The sequence below is a fragment of the Phyllobates terribilis genome, unplaced genomic scaffold (genome assembly GCF_046119375.1).
Source record: "Phyllobates terribilis strain yellow unplaced genomic scaffold, ASM4611937v1 Scaffold_4__5_contigs__length_816908805, whole genome shotgun sequence".
In the NCBI taxonomy this organism is placed as follows: Eukaryota; Metazoa; Chordata; class Amphibia; order Anura; family Dendrobatidae; genus Phyllobates; species Phyllobates terribilis.
In genome coordinates, this window is record NW_027362764.1 from 612,722,810 (window position 1) to 612,741,991 (window position 19,182).

General features: G+C 43.0%; 1 protein-coding gene across 1 annotated transcript in view; it reads right to left on the minus strand.

Moving 5' to 3' along the window:
- Window positions 1–216: 216 nt before the first annotated feature.
- Window positions 217–19,182, minus strand: part of ALKAL1 (ALK and LTK ligand 1) — a 227,002-nt gene continuing 208,036 nt past the window's right edge. The window contains exons 4-6 of the mRNA XM_073679293.1: window positions 8,224–8,307; window positions 5,099–5,175; window positions 217–465 (exon numbers count right to left, since the gene is read on the minus strand). Coding sequence (XP_073535394.1) covers window positions 5,111–5,175; window positions 8,224–8,307 — 149 coding nt within the window. The 3' untranslated portion in view covers window positions 217–465; window positions 5,099–5,110. The remainder of the gene's footprint in view (window positions 466–5,098; window positions 5,176–8,223; window positions 8,308–19,182) is intronic.

The following is a 19,182-nucleotide window of genomic DNA, read 5'->3' on the forward strand; positions in this document are numbered from 1 at the left end:
ACAATAAACCTGCAGGAAGTTTACCCAAACCGTGTGTCCTGTGTCTGCCTCCTGATAGCCGAGCAAGTCACTTTACCACAGTGTGTATATATATATATATATATATATGCTTTCATTTCAAATTTTTGCAAACAAAGAAAATATTCAAGTCACATAAGAAGTAACAATGAAATATGATAGATAGCAAATTATAAAGAAAAACAAACAGACTCTGCAAGTGGTTATAATATATATTTAGTATATCATTAGTAAATATTATATACAAAGTATTTAAATAAATAGCTAAATTTATTTTCGGCCCTGGGCAGTGCGATAAAAAATGTTTTATTCACATGACTATGGAATGTTCAACTTAAAGAAAAGGATGCTTTTATGAGAAAACAGTAACTCAGATCATCATGGTTTAGACGTCCGATTTCAAGGCACATTCTTGGCAAATCAGAGTTCTGTTTTAGTAGGTCAGATCTACAATGGAAATTACAAAAAAATATATAGTTATATACAAACTTTTTATGTAGAAATATACTGATAATTACATAATTTATTACATATACCATATATTATTTTTTAATTTTTGTACATAAGTGTTCACAAAAGGACTACAATACAAATTAAAAGAAATACAAGAAATGAAACGTTTGCTTACATTATCTCTGTCTTACTTTTCTAAAATAAGAATACTTTAAAGGAAACCCGACAGCAGGATCAACTTATTAACTATTTATGTTGCTGCATTTGTCTTTTACCTGTGATTTCAGACAATGCCATTGTTTGGTCAAAGTTCCCAGAATATCACAATTATCACCTTTTCAAAGTTTTTTCCCTGCATATTCTTATGAGTAAGACTGATCGAGAAGTCATGGCTTCAAGTGGACGAGTCTTGCAAAGTCTCCCAATACCATGCCCGCTTGTGGAGAATTCCTACTCCACCCCCTTATAGAACTGTAGTACTGTTTTAGTAATTCTATATCTGTTTGAGTTATCTCAAAATGGGGTATTTTGAGATATGGCCATTGGATGGCAGCAGAGGTACAGCTGGATACTACCCTTATGTCAGTGGGACACAGGGTTAATTAGCTTGGGGGAAGCCCTTAGTGACAATTTAGGACTGAGGGAGCACTGGGAGTTGATGTTGGCCATGTTTTTTTAGTCAGTTAAGAAGTAGCAATGAGAAAGGAGAGACAGAGAAGAGAGATGGCTGTGTGTGGGAAAAACAAGGAGGATTAACAGGGACGGGCACACCACAGTACAATTCATACTCTAAAGGTCAATTTGTGGATTTTGGCCTCTTCCAGCCGATAGGCAGTAACGGACATGCCAGGACTAGGGAGGTTCAGGCGCGAGGTAGTCCCTGTTAGAGTCAGGTATTGGGAAGCAGGAGGTTTCCCACGTGTAAGTCCAGAGGCAGTTTCCCCTAGGGCCGAGTCACACTGTGAATAGCACCGTGTGGGGATTGAGACTGTTTTATCTTCTGTGAATGCGGTGTTTTGCAACCAGTGTCGGAACCAAGGATGAAAGTGAGTAAAGACTCCCACAACATACAGCCCAGGGTACAGCACACCACACACACCCAGGGACAAGCACATCCCCATTTTCCTGTAGAGGGCCAGGGTGAAGAAAATCTAGCATCCCTCGCCACTGACTACCACCCTGCCCCTGTTACACACTGAGGAGTATATGAAGTCTTCTACCTGAAATCTAAATCTCGCTGATGCTCATGAGCACGGTATTTCAGGCATACTCAACAGACCCACATGCCAGAGGCTTACTCACACTGTGAATGCCCCAAAAACCACGTTATATCCTGCAGATGCTCATGAACACCGGGACTTTGTGGAAGCGCAGTGTAACCGCAATTCTCTGGCATGTAGGCATAGGTCCACTGCACATGCCAAAATCGCTGTGTTCATGAGCATCCGCAAAATTTATAATTTAATAAGGAAAGTGTGAGGGCAGATCTGAGACTTCAGCCAGTGGGCATGCTATCAGGAGACTGGGAAGTAGAGTATGTGTTTTAAATTCAGAGAAAGAACAACTAAAAGATAAATGCAGACATGTAATTAAGTAATAGGTGTCGAGCTCGCTGTCAGGTTCTTTTAAGATCTTGATTGCTTAATTATGTTACATGTGACTGTAATTAATTTAATTAATCAGTGCAGAATTTGAAATAGTGAAATGATACGTAATTTGCAAGCTGAACTAATTGTCTAAAATATGGTTGTATGGTATCCATCTGTGATTTACTAATTTACTGAATGACAATCATCACATAGTACATATATAGTTTTGCATCTGTTACGCATCTGCGGTGATAAACTTATCAAAAAATCAAGAACAGCTAATATTTTTCATGGACAAGTTTGAAAACCATATTAAATCATAAAGATGGTAAGTGAATTCTGTCTAAAGTCAAAAATACTGATGAGAAAGAAAATTAACAGCAGTCACTGTGAACTGCAATATTATAAAAATCTGTACAAGCTCCAAAAATCTCACCAACACAACCACTTTTTTTCATTCTGATGTTCTAAAACTGGTTATGCACACTAGATGGCTGTTGGATGAACAATGTTTCAACTGTTTATTCAACTGACAGCCATCTCACCCAACTCTCCTATACACAGGAGCTTTTGTTCGGCCAAGTACATTGGTCGGCGACTTATTAAGGGAGAACAAAGCAATCTGCAGTCCAAAATTGGATATGCATAATCCACATCTCTTTCCACCATCAGTTGATCGGAATACAATATATTTTAGTGTACCCACTGAGCTTTTCAGACAGAAGACATTCTAAGAAAATGCCTGTGGTGTTATTTTTGAGGCTCCTTCTTTGGCACCTTTTTGGTCTATTTTGCAATGGCCTTGTTCCCGGTATCAAATCCAAATCTTTTTAACTTTATATATAAACTATTAAGCTTGAAGAATGTTCAGTCAATTATTTTAACTGCTTCACAAGTTTTGAAGCCAGAAGCAGTTAAAAGGTCAAAAAGACTGAAGATATGCATGGCAAGTCATGTTTACATTGTCGTGTTTCCTATATTAAATCTTCTTAGTATCTTTTAATAGCTTTTTTACACATTTTTAATCTGTTGATTTTGCATTTATTCAATTCTAGTGGGAAAAATCAGCAAACAAAAAGGATACAGTGGGGAAAAAAAGTATTTAGTCAGCTACCAATTGTGCAAGTACTCCCACTTAAAAAGATGAGAGAGGCCTGTAATTGACGTCATAGGTAGACCTCAACTATGAGAGACAAAATGAGAAAACAAATCCTGAATTTCTGATTTGGAAAGAATTTTTTTTCAAATTTTGGTGGAAAATAAGTATTTGGTCAATTACAAAAGTTCATCTCAATACTTTGTTATATATCCTTTATTGGCAATGACAGAGGTCAAACATTTTCTGTAAGTCTTCACAAGGTTGGAACACACTGTTGCTGGTATGTTGGCCCATTCCTCCATGCAGATCTCCTCTAGAGCAGTGATGTTTTGGGGCTGTCACTGGGCAACACAGACTTTCAACTCCCTCCAAAGGTTTTGTAGAGGGTTTAGATCTGGAGACTGGCTAGGCCACTCCAGGACCTTGAAATGCTTCATAGGAAGCCACTCCTTCATTGCCCTGGCAGTGTGCTTGGGATCATTGTCATGCTGAAAGACCGAGCCACGTTTCATCTTTAAAGCCCTTGCTGATGGAAGGAGGTTTGCACTCAAAATCTCATGATACATGGCCACATTCATTCCTTCATGTACATGGATCAGTCGTCCTGGTCCCTTGGCAGAGAAACAGCCCCAAAGCATAATGTTGCCACATGCATGCTTCACAGTAGGTATGGTGTTCTTTGGATGCAACTCAGCATTCTTTCTCCTCCAAACACGTTGAGTTGTGTTTCTACCAAACAGTTCTACTTTGGTTTCATCTGACCATATGACATTCTCCCAGTACTCTTCTAGATCATCCAAATGCTCTCTAGCAAACTTCAGATGGGTCCAGACAAGTAATGGCTTAAGCAGGGGGACACATCTAGCACTGCAGGATCTGAGTCCCTGGCGGCATAGTGTGTTACTGATGGTAGCCTGTGTAACGTTGGTCCCAGCTCTCTGCAAGTCATTCACTAGGTCCCCCTGTGTGGTTGTGGGATTTTTGCTCACCGTTCTTGAGATCATTTTGACCCCATGGGGTGAGATCTTGTGTGGAGCCCCAGATCGAGGGAGATTATCAGTGGTCTTGTATGTCTTCCATTTTCTAATTATTGCTCCCACAGTTGATTTCTTCACACCAATCTGCTTGTCTATTGCAGATTCAGTCTTCCCAGCCTGGTGCAGGGCTACAATTTTGTTTCTGGTGTCCTTCAACAGCTCTTTGGTCTTCTCCATAGTGGAGTTTGGAGTGTGACTGTATAAAGTTGCGGACAGGTGTCTTTTATACTGATGGAGGACAGAGGAGCCTCTTAAAGAAGAAGTTACAGTTCTGTGAGAGATAGAAATCTTGCTTGTTTGTAATTGACCAAATACTTATTTTCCACCAAAATTTGAAAAACATTTCTTTCCAAATCAGACAATGTGATTTTCAGGATTTGTTTTCTCATTTTGTCTCTCATAGTTGAGGTCTACCTATGATGTCAATTACAGGCCTCACTCATCATTTTAAGTGGGAGAACTTGCACAATTGGTGGCTGACTAAATACTTTTTTCCCCACTGTATTTACCACAAGAGAAACTGGCACGTTGAAGATTTCAAAAAATGCACTTCAGGTCTGTTTTCACAGTGTTAAAAAAAGCAGTGTTCATGGGGTTTAGAGATATCCCATACAATTTGATGGAACTATAAGACACTGCGATTTTTGCATAATGAAACTATGCAGCTGAAATAACGTACACAAGGGTTTTTTCAAGGAGGGCACACCACTGTAATTTTTTTTGTGTCAAAGCCTGAAGAAATATAATTCCCTTATTACTGCTTCCCATTCCCTTTGAATCCACTCCTGGCATTGATGCAAAAAATTGCTGTGTGCCATTTTGAAAAAAACTCAATTCAGTCTATTTTAATATCATATCAAATCATAGTAGAAACAAAAGAAAAGAAATTTACATTTACTTACAACATTAACTTTTTAGGGTTGAGAGCATAACGGGCTCTTAGCCAACCGTGTTAGCAGCCTTGCACATCTTTTAAAATCTGTACGAAGATAAAACAACAAATAGACATAAGAAAAAGACTTTTGAAATTATATTAATTATCCATATATGAAATCCTCTTTTTACATTTCACAAACTTCTTTTCATGCATCAAGCTCCTTAGAATAGCTGCCAAAGCCAGGGGAAACCTGTGTAAATAAATTAGGCCACACATGAATGAGAGTACACTGGCATCAAAAGACGGCCGACAGACTTGTTGGGTCAAGAGCAAAACTGGACATAGTTTTAGGCCCAAGTTAGGTAGGGTTGTCCCAATTGAGTGACAACTCCCTATGAAATCAGCAGACACCCACTTTTAAAGGTGTAGTACAAGGCTGAGAAAAAACATGGCTGCTTCCTTCCAACAATTTTTCCCCAAGGTTGTGTGTGTATAACTTGTGTAATTGCAGCTCAGCCCAAAGTACTTTAATGGAGCTGAGCTGCAATACTATCAATCCATGGCATGATTTCTAGTAGAAAGCAGACATTCTCCAATTCTTTACAAGCTTGATTTAAAAAAATGCTTTAAAAATCAAATAAGTCATATCCTGTTAAAGTAAAGCAAGCACGTACATTACACACCAAAATTTTGGACACACCTTCTCATTTAAAGATTTTTCTGTATTTTCATGACTATAAAAATTGTACATTCACACTGAAGGCATCAAAACTATGAATTAACACATGTGGAATTATATACTTAACAAAAAAGTGTGAAACAACTGAAAATATGTCTTATATTCTAGGTTCTTAAAAGTAGCCACCTTTTGCTTTGATGACTGCTTTGCACACTCTTGGCATTCTCTTGATGAGCTTCAAGAGGTAGTCACCGGAAATGTTTTTCACTTCACAGGTGTGCTCTCTCAGGTTTAATAAGTGGGATTTCTTGCCTTTTAAATGGGGTTGGGACCATCAGTTGTGTTGTGCAGAAGTCAGGTGGATACACAGCTGATAGTCCTACTGAATAGTCTGTTAGAATTTTTATTATGGCAAGAAAAAAGCAGCTAAGTAAAGAAAAATGAGTGGTCATCATTACTTTAAGAAATGAAGGTCAGTCAGTGCGAAAAATTGGGAAAACTTTGAAAGTGTCCCCAAGTGCAGTTGAACCACAAAGAAACTGGCACACATGAGGACCGCCCCAGGAAAGGAAGACCAAGAGTCACCTCTGCTTCTGAGGATAAGTTTATCCGAGTCACCAGCCTCAGAAATCGCAGGTTAACAGCAGCTCAGATTAGAGACCAGGTCAATGCCACACAGAGTTCGAGCAGCAGACACATCTCTTCAACAACTGTTAAGAGGAGACTTTGTGCAGCAGGCCTTCACGGTAAAATAGCTGCTAGGAAACCACTGCTAAGGACAGGCAACAAGCAGAAGAGACTTGTTTGGGCTAAATAACACAAGGAATGGACATTAGACCAGTGGAAATCTGTGCTTTGGTCTGATGAGTCCAAATTTGAGATCTTTGGTTCCAACCACCGTGTCTTTGTGCGACGCAGAAAAGGTGAATGGATGGACTCTACATGCCTGGTTCCCACCGTGAAGCATGGAGGAGGAGGTGTGATGGTGTAGTGGTGCTTTGCTGATGACACTGTTGGGGATTTATTCAAAATTGAAGGCTTACTGAACCAGCATGGCTACCACAGCATCTTGCAGCGGCATGCTATTCCATCCGGTTTGCGTTTAGTTGGACCATCATTTATTTTTCAACAGGACAATGACCCCAAACACACCTCCAGGCTCTGTAAGGGCTATTTGACCAAGAAGGAGAGTGATGGGGTGCTACGCCAGATGACCTGGCCTCCACAGTCACCAAACGTGAACCCAATCGAGATGGTTTGGGGTGAGCTGGACCGCAGAGTGAAGGCAAAAGGGCAAACAAGTGTTAAGCATCTCTGGGAACTCCTTCAAGATTGTTGGAAGACCATTTCCTGTGACTACCTCTTGAAGCAAAAGGTGGCAACTTTGAAGAACCTAGAATATAAGACATATTTTCAGTTGTTTCACACTTTTTTGTTAAGCATATAATTCCACATGTGTTAATTCATAGTTTTGATGCCTTCAGTGTGAATGTACAATTTTCATAGTCATGAAAATACAGAAAAATCTTTAAATGAGAAGGTGTGTCCAAACTTTTGGTCTGTACTGTACATCCACTAAATAACCTCCATTCAACATCTATAGCCATGCAGTATGAAAATGTAGCTTATTCTGTGCTTTTTATTGATTAAAGGGAATGAACCATCACAAAATAACTGTTTTAATTACGTTTTTGTGATGAACATACTGTAATTTTAAAAATATTTGACACTTTTTTTTCATATCACAATCTACATAAAAAATAGAAATCTTGCAACTCTCACACCTGCCACCGGGGCTCTTTTAGAGTTATTTATCCTATTCCTTACAAAAGACTTTTCAGAAGTCTCATTATTATCACAGGCTGGATTGTTATGACAGGTAACACAAAATAGCTAGTAACACAGGATCCATAATTCACAATATGTGATGTTACAGCTCTCTCTATTCTTACTCCCTTCACAATTATTTTTGCACATGCTCATTAGATGCTCCATTTACATGAGAATTTCCTGGATGAACAGGAATAATAAGAACAGGAAGTCTAGAATAATTGTGTGAAAATGGTAAGATATCTTTTTAATACAGATTCTGATATGAAAAGTAGAAAAATTCGAAAATTAAAAAAAAAATACATTTAGCATAAATCTTATTTTATACAGTAAGTTCATTTTGCTATAATACATTCCATGCAAGAATTCAGAACCAAGTAGAACTGAATGCTCAATTATGGCACCACTATGATCAGAGACAAATTAATCTGCATGGTCTAAAACAGTTTGTGCTAGTCTGAAGTCCACTAGTAAAAAAAAAAGATTGTCAGGGAACAGCCACACATTAACTGAACAAAAAGAGTCTTGCAAATTCAAAAATGAAGAGAACTGCTTAAATTGAATTATTACAGAATTGAAGTGATTAGTAGCTAGCCAAAGTAGAATTCATTATGCTGTACATTTTATTTCAATCTACTTACGAGTTGATGTTGAACAGTCTTTTGTGTTGTGATAAAGTCGATAGAATTGCTTGCTGCATTCTGCTGAGACTACTACTGGACCTGCTGTAGGTAACACATTAAAATCATTATTAACCACAAGTTTTAGTGGATTGCTATCATGGCATAGCTATTGAAATTATCAAGTTTACTTTAGATTTTCTGAGCTTGGAGGGAAACCCACTGTCCACAAAATGTACTGCACCTTAACAAGAACTTGTCAGCAAAGAAATCCCCTTTGTTATTCTTCTGTAATCACGATTTGAAGTTTTTTTCTAATTCGATTTTGGTGCACAGGGGTAGGACTGTACACTGGGTCTTCTCCTCCCTATCTATGATTCCTCAGCTCCTCCACCTGCCTCAATTCTTTTAATGACCTGCCTACTCTGTTTGAAATCTTACCAATGACCTGTCATTCACAGACTGGAAGCAGGTGATGGGGTCGAGGATCACAGACAGGGAGGAGAAGACCCAGTGTACAGTCTTCAAATGCTGATTACAGAAGAACAACAGAGTGGATTTCTTCACCAATTGTATCAATGTAATCAGTATTACAGCATCATTAATGACATGTCTTTACTTTCCATTACCAAATTGTGATGACAAGTTCCCTTTAGTGATGAGCAAGCACTAAAATGCTCGGGTGCTCGTTGCTTGGGTTGAACAAATCGTAATGCTCGGGGTCTTGACCCGAGCAACGAGCCCAATGTAAGTCTATGGGAAACTAAAGCATTTTTCCAGTGGGCCCCCCCCCCCAGGTCTGCAGGGGCCTAAAAATTGCCTTAATCGATGGGAACAGTGCTCAAATGACATGGTAACAGCACGGGGAAGACCCCTGGAAGCAGCTCTGACTCCCAGGTCACTGCTGTGAACAATGCTGTCAGAGTATTATGCCACTTTTACGGACTGACAATAAAACATACAAAAACGAAACCAAAATGGATTTTCCTGGAAAAAAATTAAGGAACATTCTTTCCAGGGTAATAACTTGTGTATAAGGCAAACAAGAACACAAAAACAAAAATGCTCCTCCACACCTTGGGCTATGTTCACACGTAGCGTTTTTGATGCGTTTTTGCACTTTTGCATTGCTTTCAATGGTGAAAAATACATTTTTCAGTAAATGTCAATTTAACATTTTACTATCTTATCTGCGCATGTGATGTGTGAGACATGATCAGACCCATCCTGTTTCACTTATAAATGAGTGACTCTGAAAGTCACAAAGCCTATTTTTATAGGGCCAGCAGGCGGCCCCTACTATTGTTAAATGGCTAGCAGTCGGCTCTCACAATTGTTAGAGGGCCATCAGCTGGCTATGCTTTGTTGTTCCCATTATTAAGGAGTGGGTCTCCTTTAGTGGTAATGCCCATGCAGTGATTGTAAGGCCTGTGCAAAATTTAGTAAAACACCAATACACCTTTGAAGAGACATATAGGGCCTGATTTTAAAAAATAATTTCACATTATTAAGGAGCGGGTCTCCTATAATGTTATTGTGTATGCAATGACTGAAAGGGCTGTCCAAATTTTGGAAAAACCCCAATACCAATTTGAAGACACACAGAGGAGGGCCTCAGTTAAAAAAAAATGTTCCCATTATAAAGGAGTGGTTCTACTATACAGTTATTGCATATGCAGTGACTGAAAGGGCTGCCTAAATTTTGGAAAAACCACAATACCAATTTGAAGACACATAGAGGAGGGCCCCAGTTAAAAAAAAATTCCCATTAATAAGGAGCGGGTCTCCTATACTGTTATTGCGTATGCAGTGACGGCAAGGCCTACCCAAAATTTGGAAAAACCCCAATACACCTTTGAACGGACATAGAGGAGGGCCTCATTTAAAAAAAATTCCCATTGTTAAGGAGCGGGTTTCCTATACTAGTATAGCATATGCAGTAACAGTAAGGCCTGCCCAAAATTTGGAAAAACCGCAAAACACCTTTGAAGACACATAGAGGGCCCGATTTAAAAAAATAATTTTCCATCATTAAGGAACGTGTCTCCTATACTGGTACAGCGTATGCAGTAACTGTAAGGCCAGCCCAAAACTTGGAAAAACCCCAATACACCTTTGAAGACACATAGAGGGCCTGATTTAAAACAATAATTTCCCATTAATAAGGAGCAAGTCTCCTATACTGTTATAGTGTATGCAGTACCTGTAAGGGCTGCCAAAAATTGGGAAGCACTCCAATACCCCTTTGAAGAGACATAGAGGAGGGCTTCAGTAAGAAAAAATGTTCCCATTATAAAGGAGGGGGTCTCCTATACTGGTAATACCCATGCAATGACTGCAAGGGCTTCCAAAAAATTGGACGCACTCCAATACCCCTTTGAAGATATATAGAGGAGGTCCTCATTAAAAAAATTGTTATCACTGTTAAGGAATAGCTCTCCTATACTGGTAATGCCCATGCAGTGACTGCAAGGGCTGGCCAAAAATTGAACGCACTCCAATACCCATTTGAAGAGGCGTAGAGGAGGTCCTCATTAAAAAAAATTGTTACCATTGTTAAGGAATGGGCCTCTTATATTGGTAATGCCGATGCACCAAGTGCATGGGATGAAAAACATTTATCCCTGGGGGGTATACATGAACAGAACATACATACATAGCATAACATACAGAATGTTAGAGGTAGGCCTCTAAAACAAAATTCCTACGGGCATCAAAAACACCCTTACAAAAAAATTATGTGGGTGCTGCATCACGGTCATCCTGTTGATATGATTGTGGAGGATGACGAGAAGGAGGAGGACAACAGAAAATTAAAAAAAATCAGGAAGCGTATACCCATGTCTGGGTTTGAAGAGGTGCATGGGAATAGAATCCCCCTAAAAAAGACACTGGATTTGACTATATGTTCTGCTGCTATCATCTGGTGGTGTTGAGAAGTCTGGCCCAATCCAACCCTTGTTCATTTTTACAAGAGTCAGCCTGTCAGCATTTTCAGTTGACAGGCAGATGTGCCTATTAGTTATAATACCCCCTGCGGCACTAAAAACCCACTCTGACAAAACGCTAGCGGCACGGCAGGCCAGGACCTACAAGGCGTAGAGAGCCAGTTCTTGTCACATGTCCAACTTGGATACCCAATAATTATAAGGCATAGAGGAATCACGGAGGACATTGGTACAGTCAGCAAGGTAGTCCTTCAACATCTTCCAAAACATTTCCCTACTTATCAGAGTACCCTGCGCATCAGGGCCTGGGCACTGGGAGGGTCTGAGAAAACTGTCCCACACCTTTGACAGTGTTCCCCTGCCTCTGCTGCATCAGCAGCGTGGGTCTAGAAGTGTGACCAACCAGTAATTACTGTCAGCCAAAATGCGTACAACGCGAGGGTCATGGGAAAGGCAGTGGAACATAAAATCAGTCCTATCACAGAGTTCAGATGTCCCTACCACTGTTCTTGGAATGCAAGCGCAAATACGCAGCCAATGCCCCACAGGCCACACTACTAAATTGACACATTTCACGAATGCTTGTGCTCGGAATGCTGTCCTTTAGGCTCATGGAGATGGAAGCTTTCCGCAACCTGATGGTGGTGGCCGTCTCTCGGTACTCGGTCCCCAGCCGCCACTATTTCTCCCAGTGTGCCATCCCTGCATTACATAATCACGTGTCTCACAACATTAGCCATGCCCTCAACAATGCAGTTACTGAGAAGGTCCACCTAACCACGGACAAATTGACAAGTTTTTTTGGGCAGGGACGGTACATCTCACTGACGGCACACTGGGTTAATATAGTGGAAGCCGGGACCCAGTCAGACCTTAGGATGGAACACGTCCTCCCGACATCGAGGATTGCGAGCCCTGGGTCAATCAGGATTGCCCCCACATTCTACAGCTCCTTCACCTCCTCCTCCTCTTCAGCCTTCATCTCTAAATTACAGAACCGCTCTCTAAAGAGTGCCAAACATGCGGAGAGGGGACCCGAGCTCCTGCCCGAGCATCCCGGAAATACTAGAGGAGCGCCGAGCACAACAGTAAACTGCCAGATTTCTGGGCAGCTGCTTGCACTTGAAATATGGCCTTTTAAGCTTGTGGAGACGGAAGCTTTTCACAACCTCATGCCGGCGGCAGCCGGGTGTCCATACTCGGTCCCCAGCCGCCACCATTTCTCCCGGTATCGTCTCCGACTTCCACAAGCACGGGTCCCACAACATGACCCATGCCCTTCCCAGTGCACTTACTGGGAAGGACCGCCTAACCACAAACCCGTGGACAGGTGAATATGGCCAGGGACGGTACGGCGCCAGTCCACAACTTTTTTTGCTGAGAGTTGTATTTAGCTCTATGAAAGTACTGTCACAGAGGGAAACCGTATCTACTCCGGCTGTCATTTATCCGTCACCAGGTTCCGCCCATTGTCACACACGAATATGCCTGGCTGTATGTTCAGCGGTGAGAGCCACAGATCAGGCTGCTGTGTTAAAGCTTTCAACAACTCTTCAGCGCTGGGCGGTTTGTCAATTAAGCATTAAGCATGTTATCTTCAGCACAGCTGTTGCCGCTTGGCCAAGGCAGTGCTGCAGTGCTGTCAGCTTGTGACTGATGTGGTGTGGTCATTTTGGAGATGGAGGAGGAGGTGCATGAGCTGAACAATGTGATTACATTGAGGTTAAATTGGTGACGCTGTTTTTTATAATAAAGAAAGATCCTATTGTTTTGTTTTTTTTACGTTATTTTTTAAGACAAATGCATTCACCGGGAAATGTCATTTTAACATTTTAATACCTTATCTGGCAATGTGGTGTGTGACACATCATCAGACACATCCTGTTTTATTTATGACGGAGGGACTCTGAAAGTCATAAAGCCTATTTTTATAGGGACATCAGACGGCCCTTACTATTCTTAAAAGGCCAGCAGCCGGCCCTCGCTATCGTTAGAGAGCCATCAGCCGGCTATGCTATACAGTTATAGGTTATGCAGTGAGTCCAATGGCTGACCAATTTTAGGAAAAACCCCACTAAGAATTTAAAGACACATAGAGCAGGGCCACAGTAACAAGGTACGACATGTTCCCATTAGAAAGGAGAGAGTTTGCTATACAGTTATAGGTTATGCAGTGAGTCCAACGGATGACCAATTTTAGGAAAAATCCCACCAAGAATTTAAAGACACACAGAGCAAGGCCACAGAAACGAGTGTGACATGTTCCCATTAGAAAGGAGAGAGTCTGCTATACAGTTATAGGGCATGCAGTGAGTCCATAGAATGCGCCAATTCTGGCACTTAGCCTCGCTCTTCCCACTGCCCTGTAGCGGTGGCAGTGGGGTAATAGGGTTGGGGTTGATATCAGCTTATAATGCCAGCTGACATCAAGTCCAGGTTAGTAATGGAGAGGCGTCTATAAGACACCCCCATTACTAACCCCATAGTGAAAGTTACAAAAAAAACAGAAACACCAAGAATAAAGTCCTTTAATTGAAATAAACACACAATTCTTTATTGTTCTAAATTAAAAAATACTTACCGTCACGCCCATTCAAGCTGAAGCCAACGATCTTCTGCAATAAAAGTAAAATAATAAAGCAACATCATCCTTACCTTTCCATGGTTCCCACCACAGCTTCAGCTCTGCTACATTCACATGACAGGCTGGACCGCAGCAGAACGCTGCCATCCAGCTTGCCATGCGGCAGACACTGAGAAGCGCAGGCATCTCCAATGAACTCGGCTCACCTCATTCACGTCACTGACAGCGTGGGAAAATTCTCAGCGCTCAGCGCTTGAGCAGGAGAATTCTCCCACGCTGAGATGGCATTGAGATGACAGGCTGGATCACAGCTGAGCGCTGCCATGCCTGCGCTTCTCAGTCTCTGCGGCATGGCAAGCTGGATGGCAGCGTTTTGCTGCGGTCCAGCCTGTCATGTGAATGTAGCAGAGCTGAAGCTGTCGTGGGAACCATGGAAAGGTAAGGATGATGTTGCTTTATTATTTTACTTTTATTGCAGGAGATCGTTGGCTTCAGCTGGAATGGGCGTGATGGTAAGTATGGTTTAATTTAGAACAATAAAGAATTGTGTCTTTATTTCAATTAAAGGACTTTATTCTGGGTGTTTGTGTTTTTTTTTTAACTTTGACTTTAGGGTTAGTAATAGGGGGGGTCTTATAGACGCCTCTCCATTACTAACCTGGGCTTGATGTCAGCTGGCATTATAAGCTGACATCAACCCCAGCCCTATTACCCCACTGCCACAGCTACAGGGCAGTGGGAAGAGCGAGTCTAAGTGCCAGAAATGGCGCATTCTATGGATGCGCCATTTCTGGAGAGGCTGACAGCTGGTACTTCTAGCCTGGGAGGGGGCCAATATTCATGGCACCCTTCCAGGGCTATTAATATCAGCCCCCAGCTGTCTCCCTAGCCTTTGCTAGCTATTAAAATAGGGGGGACCCCACGTCATTTTTTATCATGGTCCCCCATTTTAATAGCTAGTAAAGGCTAGGTATTCAGCTGGGGGCTGATATTAGTAGCCTGTGAAGCTCCGTGGGTATTACCCCCTTCCCAGGCTTCAAACATCTATCTCAGCCGTCTGCTTAACCTCCGCTAGAGATTAAAATTACGGGGAACCCCACGCCAATTTTTTTTTTAATAAATCCTTTATTTTAACACTAAATGACAAGTACAGTAATCAACACTATCACTGTACTTCTTATATATGTGACTGACATGCTTCTATCTATCTAATCTATGTGTGATGCTCTATTCTTTCTGTTATAAATTGTCGGATACCGATGCTGAATTGCCGGCCGGCTTTTTTAAAGAGACAGTGCATGAAAACACTAATATTTTTTTTAATAAATCCTTTAGCACTAAATGAGAAGTACAGTGACCAACACTGTCACTGTACTTCTTATATATGTGACTGACATGTTTCTATATATCTAATCTATGTGTGATACTCTATTCTTTCGGTTCTAAATTGTCGGGTACCGGTGTATGCCGCTGCTGAATTGACGGCTTTTCATGTTTCACTGTGAGCACTGTTCCCATCGATTTGGGCAACCACTGTAATGCCGCAACCACCATGGCTGTGGCATTACAGTGAGTGGCAGACAATCCCTGCATGATTGGTGCTCTAAATAGCGCCAGACAGGGAGGACACACTTTTGGTGCACGAACAATTATCGAACATAACCTCGAACAGCAGAATTTTTTGCAAATCGTTCACGTTCGTTGAACGACTCGAACACCGCCCAAAACAGCTCGAATTTGAGATTGGCGAACAGTTCTAGTCGAACACCGCTCATCTCTACTCTGCTTGTTCATTGGCTCTCTAAAGAGCGCCAAACTTGCAGGGAGGGGACCCGAGTTCCCGCCTGAGCAACCCGGAAATACTCGGCGAGCGCCGAGCATCTCAAGCAGTGAGATGCTCGGGCGAGCACCGAGCAGTAACGAGCATGCTCGCTGATCACTAGTGTTGAGCATTCCGATACTGAAATATCGGGTATCGGCCGATATTCGCGGTATCGGAATTCCGATACTTAATTCCGATACTTTTACAATATCGAATACCGGAATCGGAAGTTCCCATAATGCCTGCGCTCTGCAGTGTCTCTGAAGGATGACAAGCTGGATGACAGCGCTCAGCTGAGATCCAGCCTGTCATCAGAATGCCATCCCAGCGTGGGAGAATTCTCCTGATTGTTTAAAAGCCGGCGAGCGGTAAAAAGCCGCCGGCTTTTAAACAATCACACAGCCCCATACTGCTTCCCCGCAGCCTCCCACCCCGATCCTCCGCTCCTCTCGCCACCTCGCATCCCGATCGTAAGTTAGGACCGGGCGGGGAGCGCAGCACCAAGGAGCGGGGAGCAAAGGACCTGGGCGGGGAAGCCGGCAGTGAAAAGACTTCACCGCCAGCTTTCCCGTTCTGTGCTGCGCTTTCCCGCCGGTTATTTCAAATGAACAGCTGAGGTATCAGGTGATGCCGATCAGCTGTTCATTTGAAGTCGCCGCGGTGCCCTCAGAGGGTTCATGTGAGTTCATGCTTGACTGCATTGCATGAACTCACATGAACTTTCCCACGGCCGCACAGGTCAGCCTCACCTCCCAGACCGGTCATGATTGGTGTGTGTGGGTGTCTGTGCGGGTGTGCGCGGTGTGTGGGGTGTCTGTGCGGTGTCTGTGCGGTGTCTGCGGGTGTGTGCGGTGTCTGCGGGAGTGTGCGGTGTCTGTGCGGTGTCTGTGCGGTGTCTGCGGGTGTGTGCGGTGTGTGCGGTGTCTGTGCGATGTCTGGGGGTGTGTGCGTGCAGGCAGACATAGGCCGATGTGACACTACTACTCCCATCGGCCTATGTCTGTCCTCCGTCCACTCCTGCCAGCAGGATCAGCTCGATGGGAGCATAAGTTCCCATCAGCCTGATCCTGCTATTTAAATTGCCCTACTGTGTCCCCAATAAATTTTAAATGCATGTCATTGGTGGCCAGTGGTTGCCTACAATAAATTAGTTCATACATTACCTGTCCCCGCCGATCGCCACCTAAAATAAAGTAAAAAATAAAAAACTACACCTATACTCACCTAGACACCTAATTCCCTGAAGCCATCGATCTCCTGTAATAAAATATAAAATAATAAACCACAACCTTATCCTTACCCCTCCGTAGTAGTCCACGAGTGTCCCACGATGATCTCCAGTTCAGAGCAGCCACATAGAATGTGACCGCTCTGAACCGCTGCCGCCGCTAGAATGGTGGGGCCGGAAAGCAGCCCCGTCATTGCATAAGCGGGTTCACCGGAGTTCAGGTAGCGCTGCTCCGGTCAGCTCCTTTACGGCCCTGCTGTATCGTGAGAAATTCCCACGGTACAGCAGTGCCGTAAAGGAGGTCTCCGGAGCTGCGCTGCCTGAATGCACTCCGATGACCTCAGTCAGTGGCTCCCGCTGCCGGGAGCGGACGTGTTCCCGGCAGCGTGAGCTTACAGCAGCCATGCACAGCTGTCACCATCTCCAGATGTGACAGCTGTGCATGGGAGATCAGCGCAGGAACGCGGACAGGTAACTATTTTTTTTTAGTAAACTAAGAATTAAATAAAATGGTGTGTTTTATTTCAAATAAATTATTTTTTTCTGGGTGTAGTGTGTGTTTTCTTTTTAACACTTTGTAGGTTAGTAATGGGGGTGTCTTATAGACGCCCATCATTACTAACCTGGGCTTCATGGCAGCTGGCGCTGACATGAACCCCAGCCCCATTACCCCCTGCCACCGCACCAGGGCAGCGTGGAAGAGCGAGGCTAAGTGCCAGAATTGGCGCATCCTATGGATGCGCCATTTCTGGGGCGGCTGACGGATGGTGTTTCTAGCCAGGGAGGGGGCCAATATTCATGGCACCCTTCCTGGGCTATTAATATCAGCTCCCAGCTGTCTGCCTAGCCTTTGCTAGCTATTAAAATAGGGGGGACCCCACGTCATTTTTTTGGGGGGGTCCCCCATTTTAATAGTTAGTAAAGGCTAGGTATTCAGCTGGGGGCTGATATTAGTAGTCTGGGAAGCTCCGTGGGTATTACCCCCTTCCCAGGCTTCAAACATCTGCCCCAGCCGTCTGCTTAACCTCCGCTAGAGACTAAAATTATGGGGCATCCCACGCCAATTTTTTTTTTAAATAAATCCTTTATTTTAACACTAAATGACATTTGAGGAGTTAATAAAGATGCAGTCCCTAAATTATTATTTATTTTTTAATTAATTTTTCCCAAAAATTTTGACGTGGGCTTTGCCATATTTTTGTATGCCAGCCAGGTACAGCATCCAGCTTCTATGAACGCGCCATTTTCTGGGGTGGCTGCGGACTGCAATTTGCAGTGGGGGGGAGGCCCAGAAAGCTTGGGTCTCCCTGCGCTGCAGATTCCATCCCCCAGCTGCCTAGTTGTACCTGGCTGGACACAAAAATAGGGAGAAGCCCCACGTATTTTTTTTTTAAATTATTTCAATAAATATTTTTTTGTAAAAAAGGGCTTCCCGATATTGTTGTGTCCGGCCAGGTACAAATAGGCAGCTGGTGGTTGGGGGCAGCCCGTTCCTGCCTGCTGTACCTGGCTGGACACAAATATAGTGCGAAGCCCCACATCAATTTTTTTTTAATTATTTCAGGAAATTCATGAAATAATTAAAAAAAAATTGACGTGGGGCTTCGCACTATATTTGTGTCCAGCCAGGTACAGCAGGCAGGAACGGACTGCCCCCAACCACCAGCTGCCTATTTGTACCTGGCCGGACACAACAATATATGGAAGCCCTTTTTTTCTCAATTATTTCATGAATTTCATGAAATAATTTAAAAAAAAAATACGTGGAGCTTCGCCTTATTTTTGTGTCCAGCCAGGTACAACTAGGCAGCTGGGGGCTGGAATCTGCAGCGCAGGGAGGCCCAAGCTTTCTGGGCCCCACCCGCTGCAAATTGCAGTCCGCAGCCGCCCCGGAAAATGGCGCGTTCATAGAAGCGCCATCCTCTGGCGCTGTACCCAACTCATCCAGGGCCCTGGTGCGGTGGCTCACTGGGTAATAAAGGGGTTAAGGCCAGCTTGGCATTATCAGCTGGCCCTAAGCCCGAAATTCATGGGGTCACGCCAATATTAGACATGACCACCATGAATTTCTAGTAAAGTATTTAAAAAAAACACAACACCCAGAATAAAGTCCTTTAATTGAAATAAACACACAATTCTTTATTTTTCTAAATTAAACCATACCTACCATCACGCCCATTCCAGCTGAAGCCAACGATCTCCTGCAATAAAAGAAAAATAATAAACCAACCTCATCCTTACCTTTCCATGGTTCCCACGACAGCTTCAGCTCTGCTACATCGAGATGACAGGCTGGACCACAGCAGAACGCTGCCATCCAGCCTGTCATCCCGCAGACACTGAGAAGCTCAGGCATGCTTGCGCTCCTCAGTGTCTCTCTGTGATGGCATAAAGATGA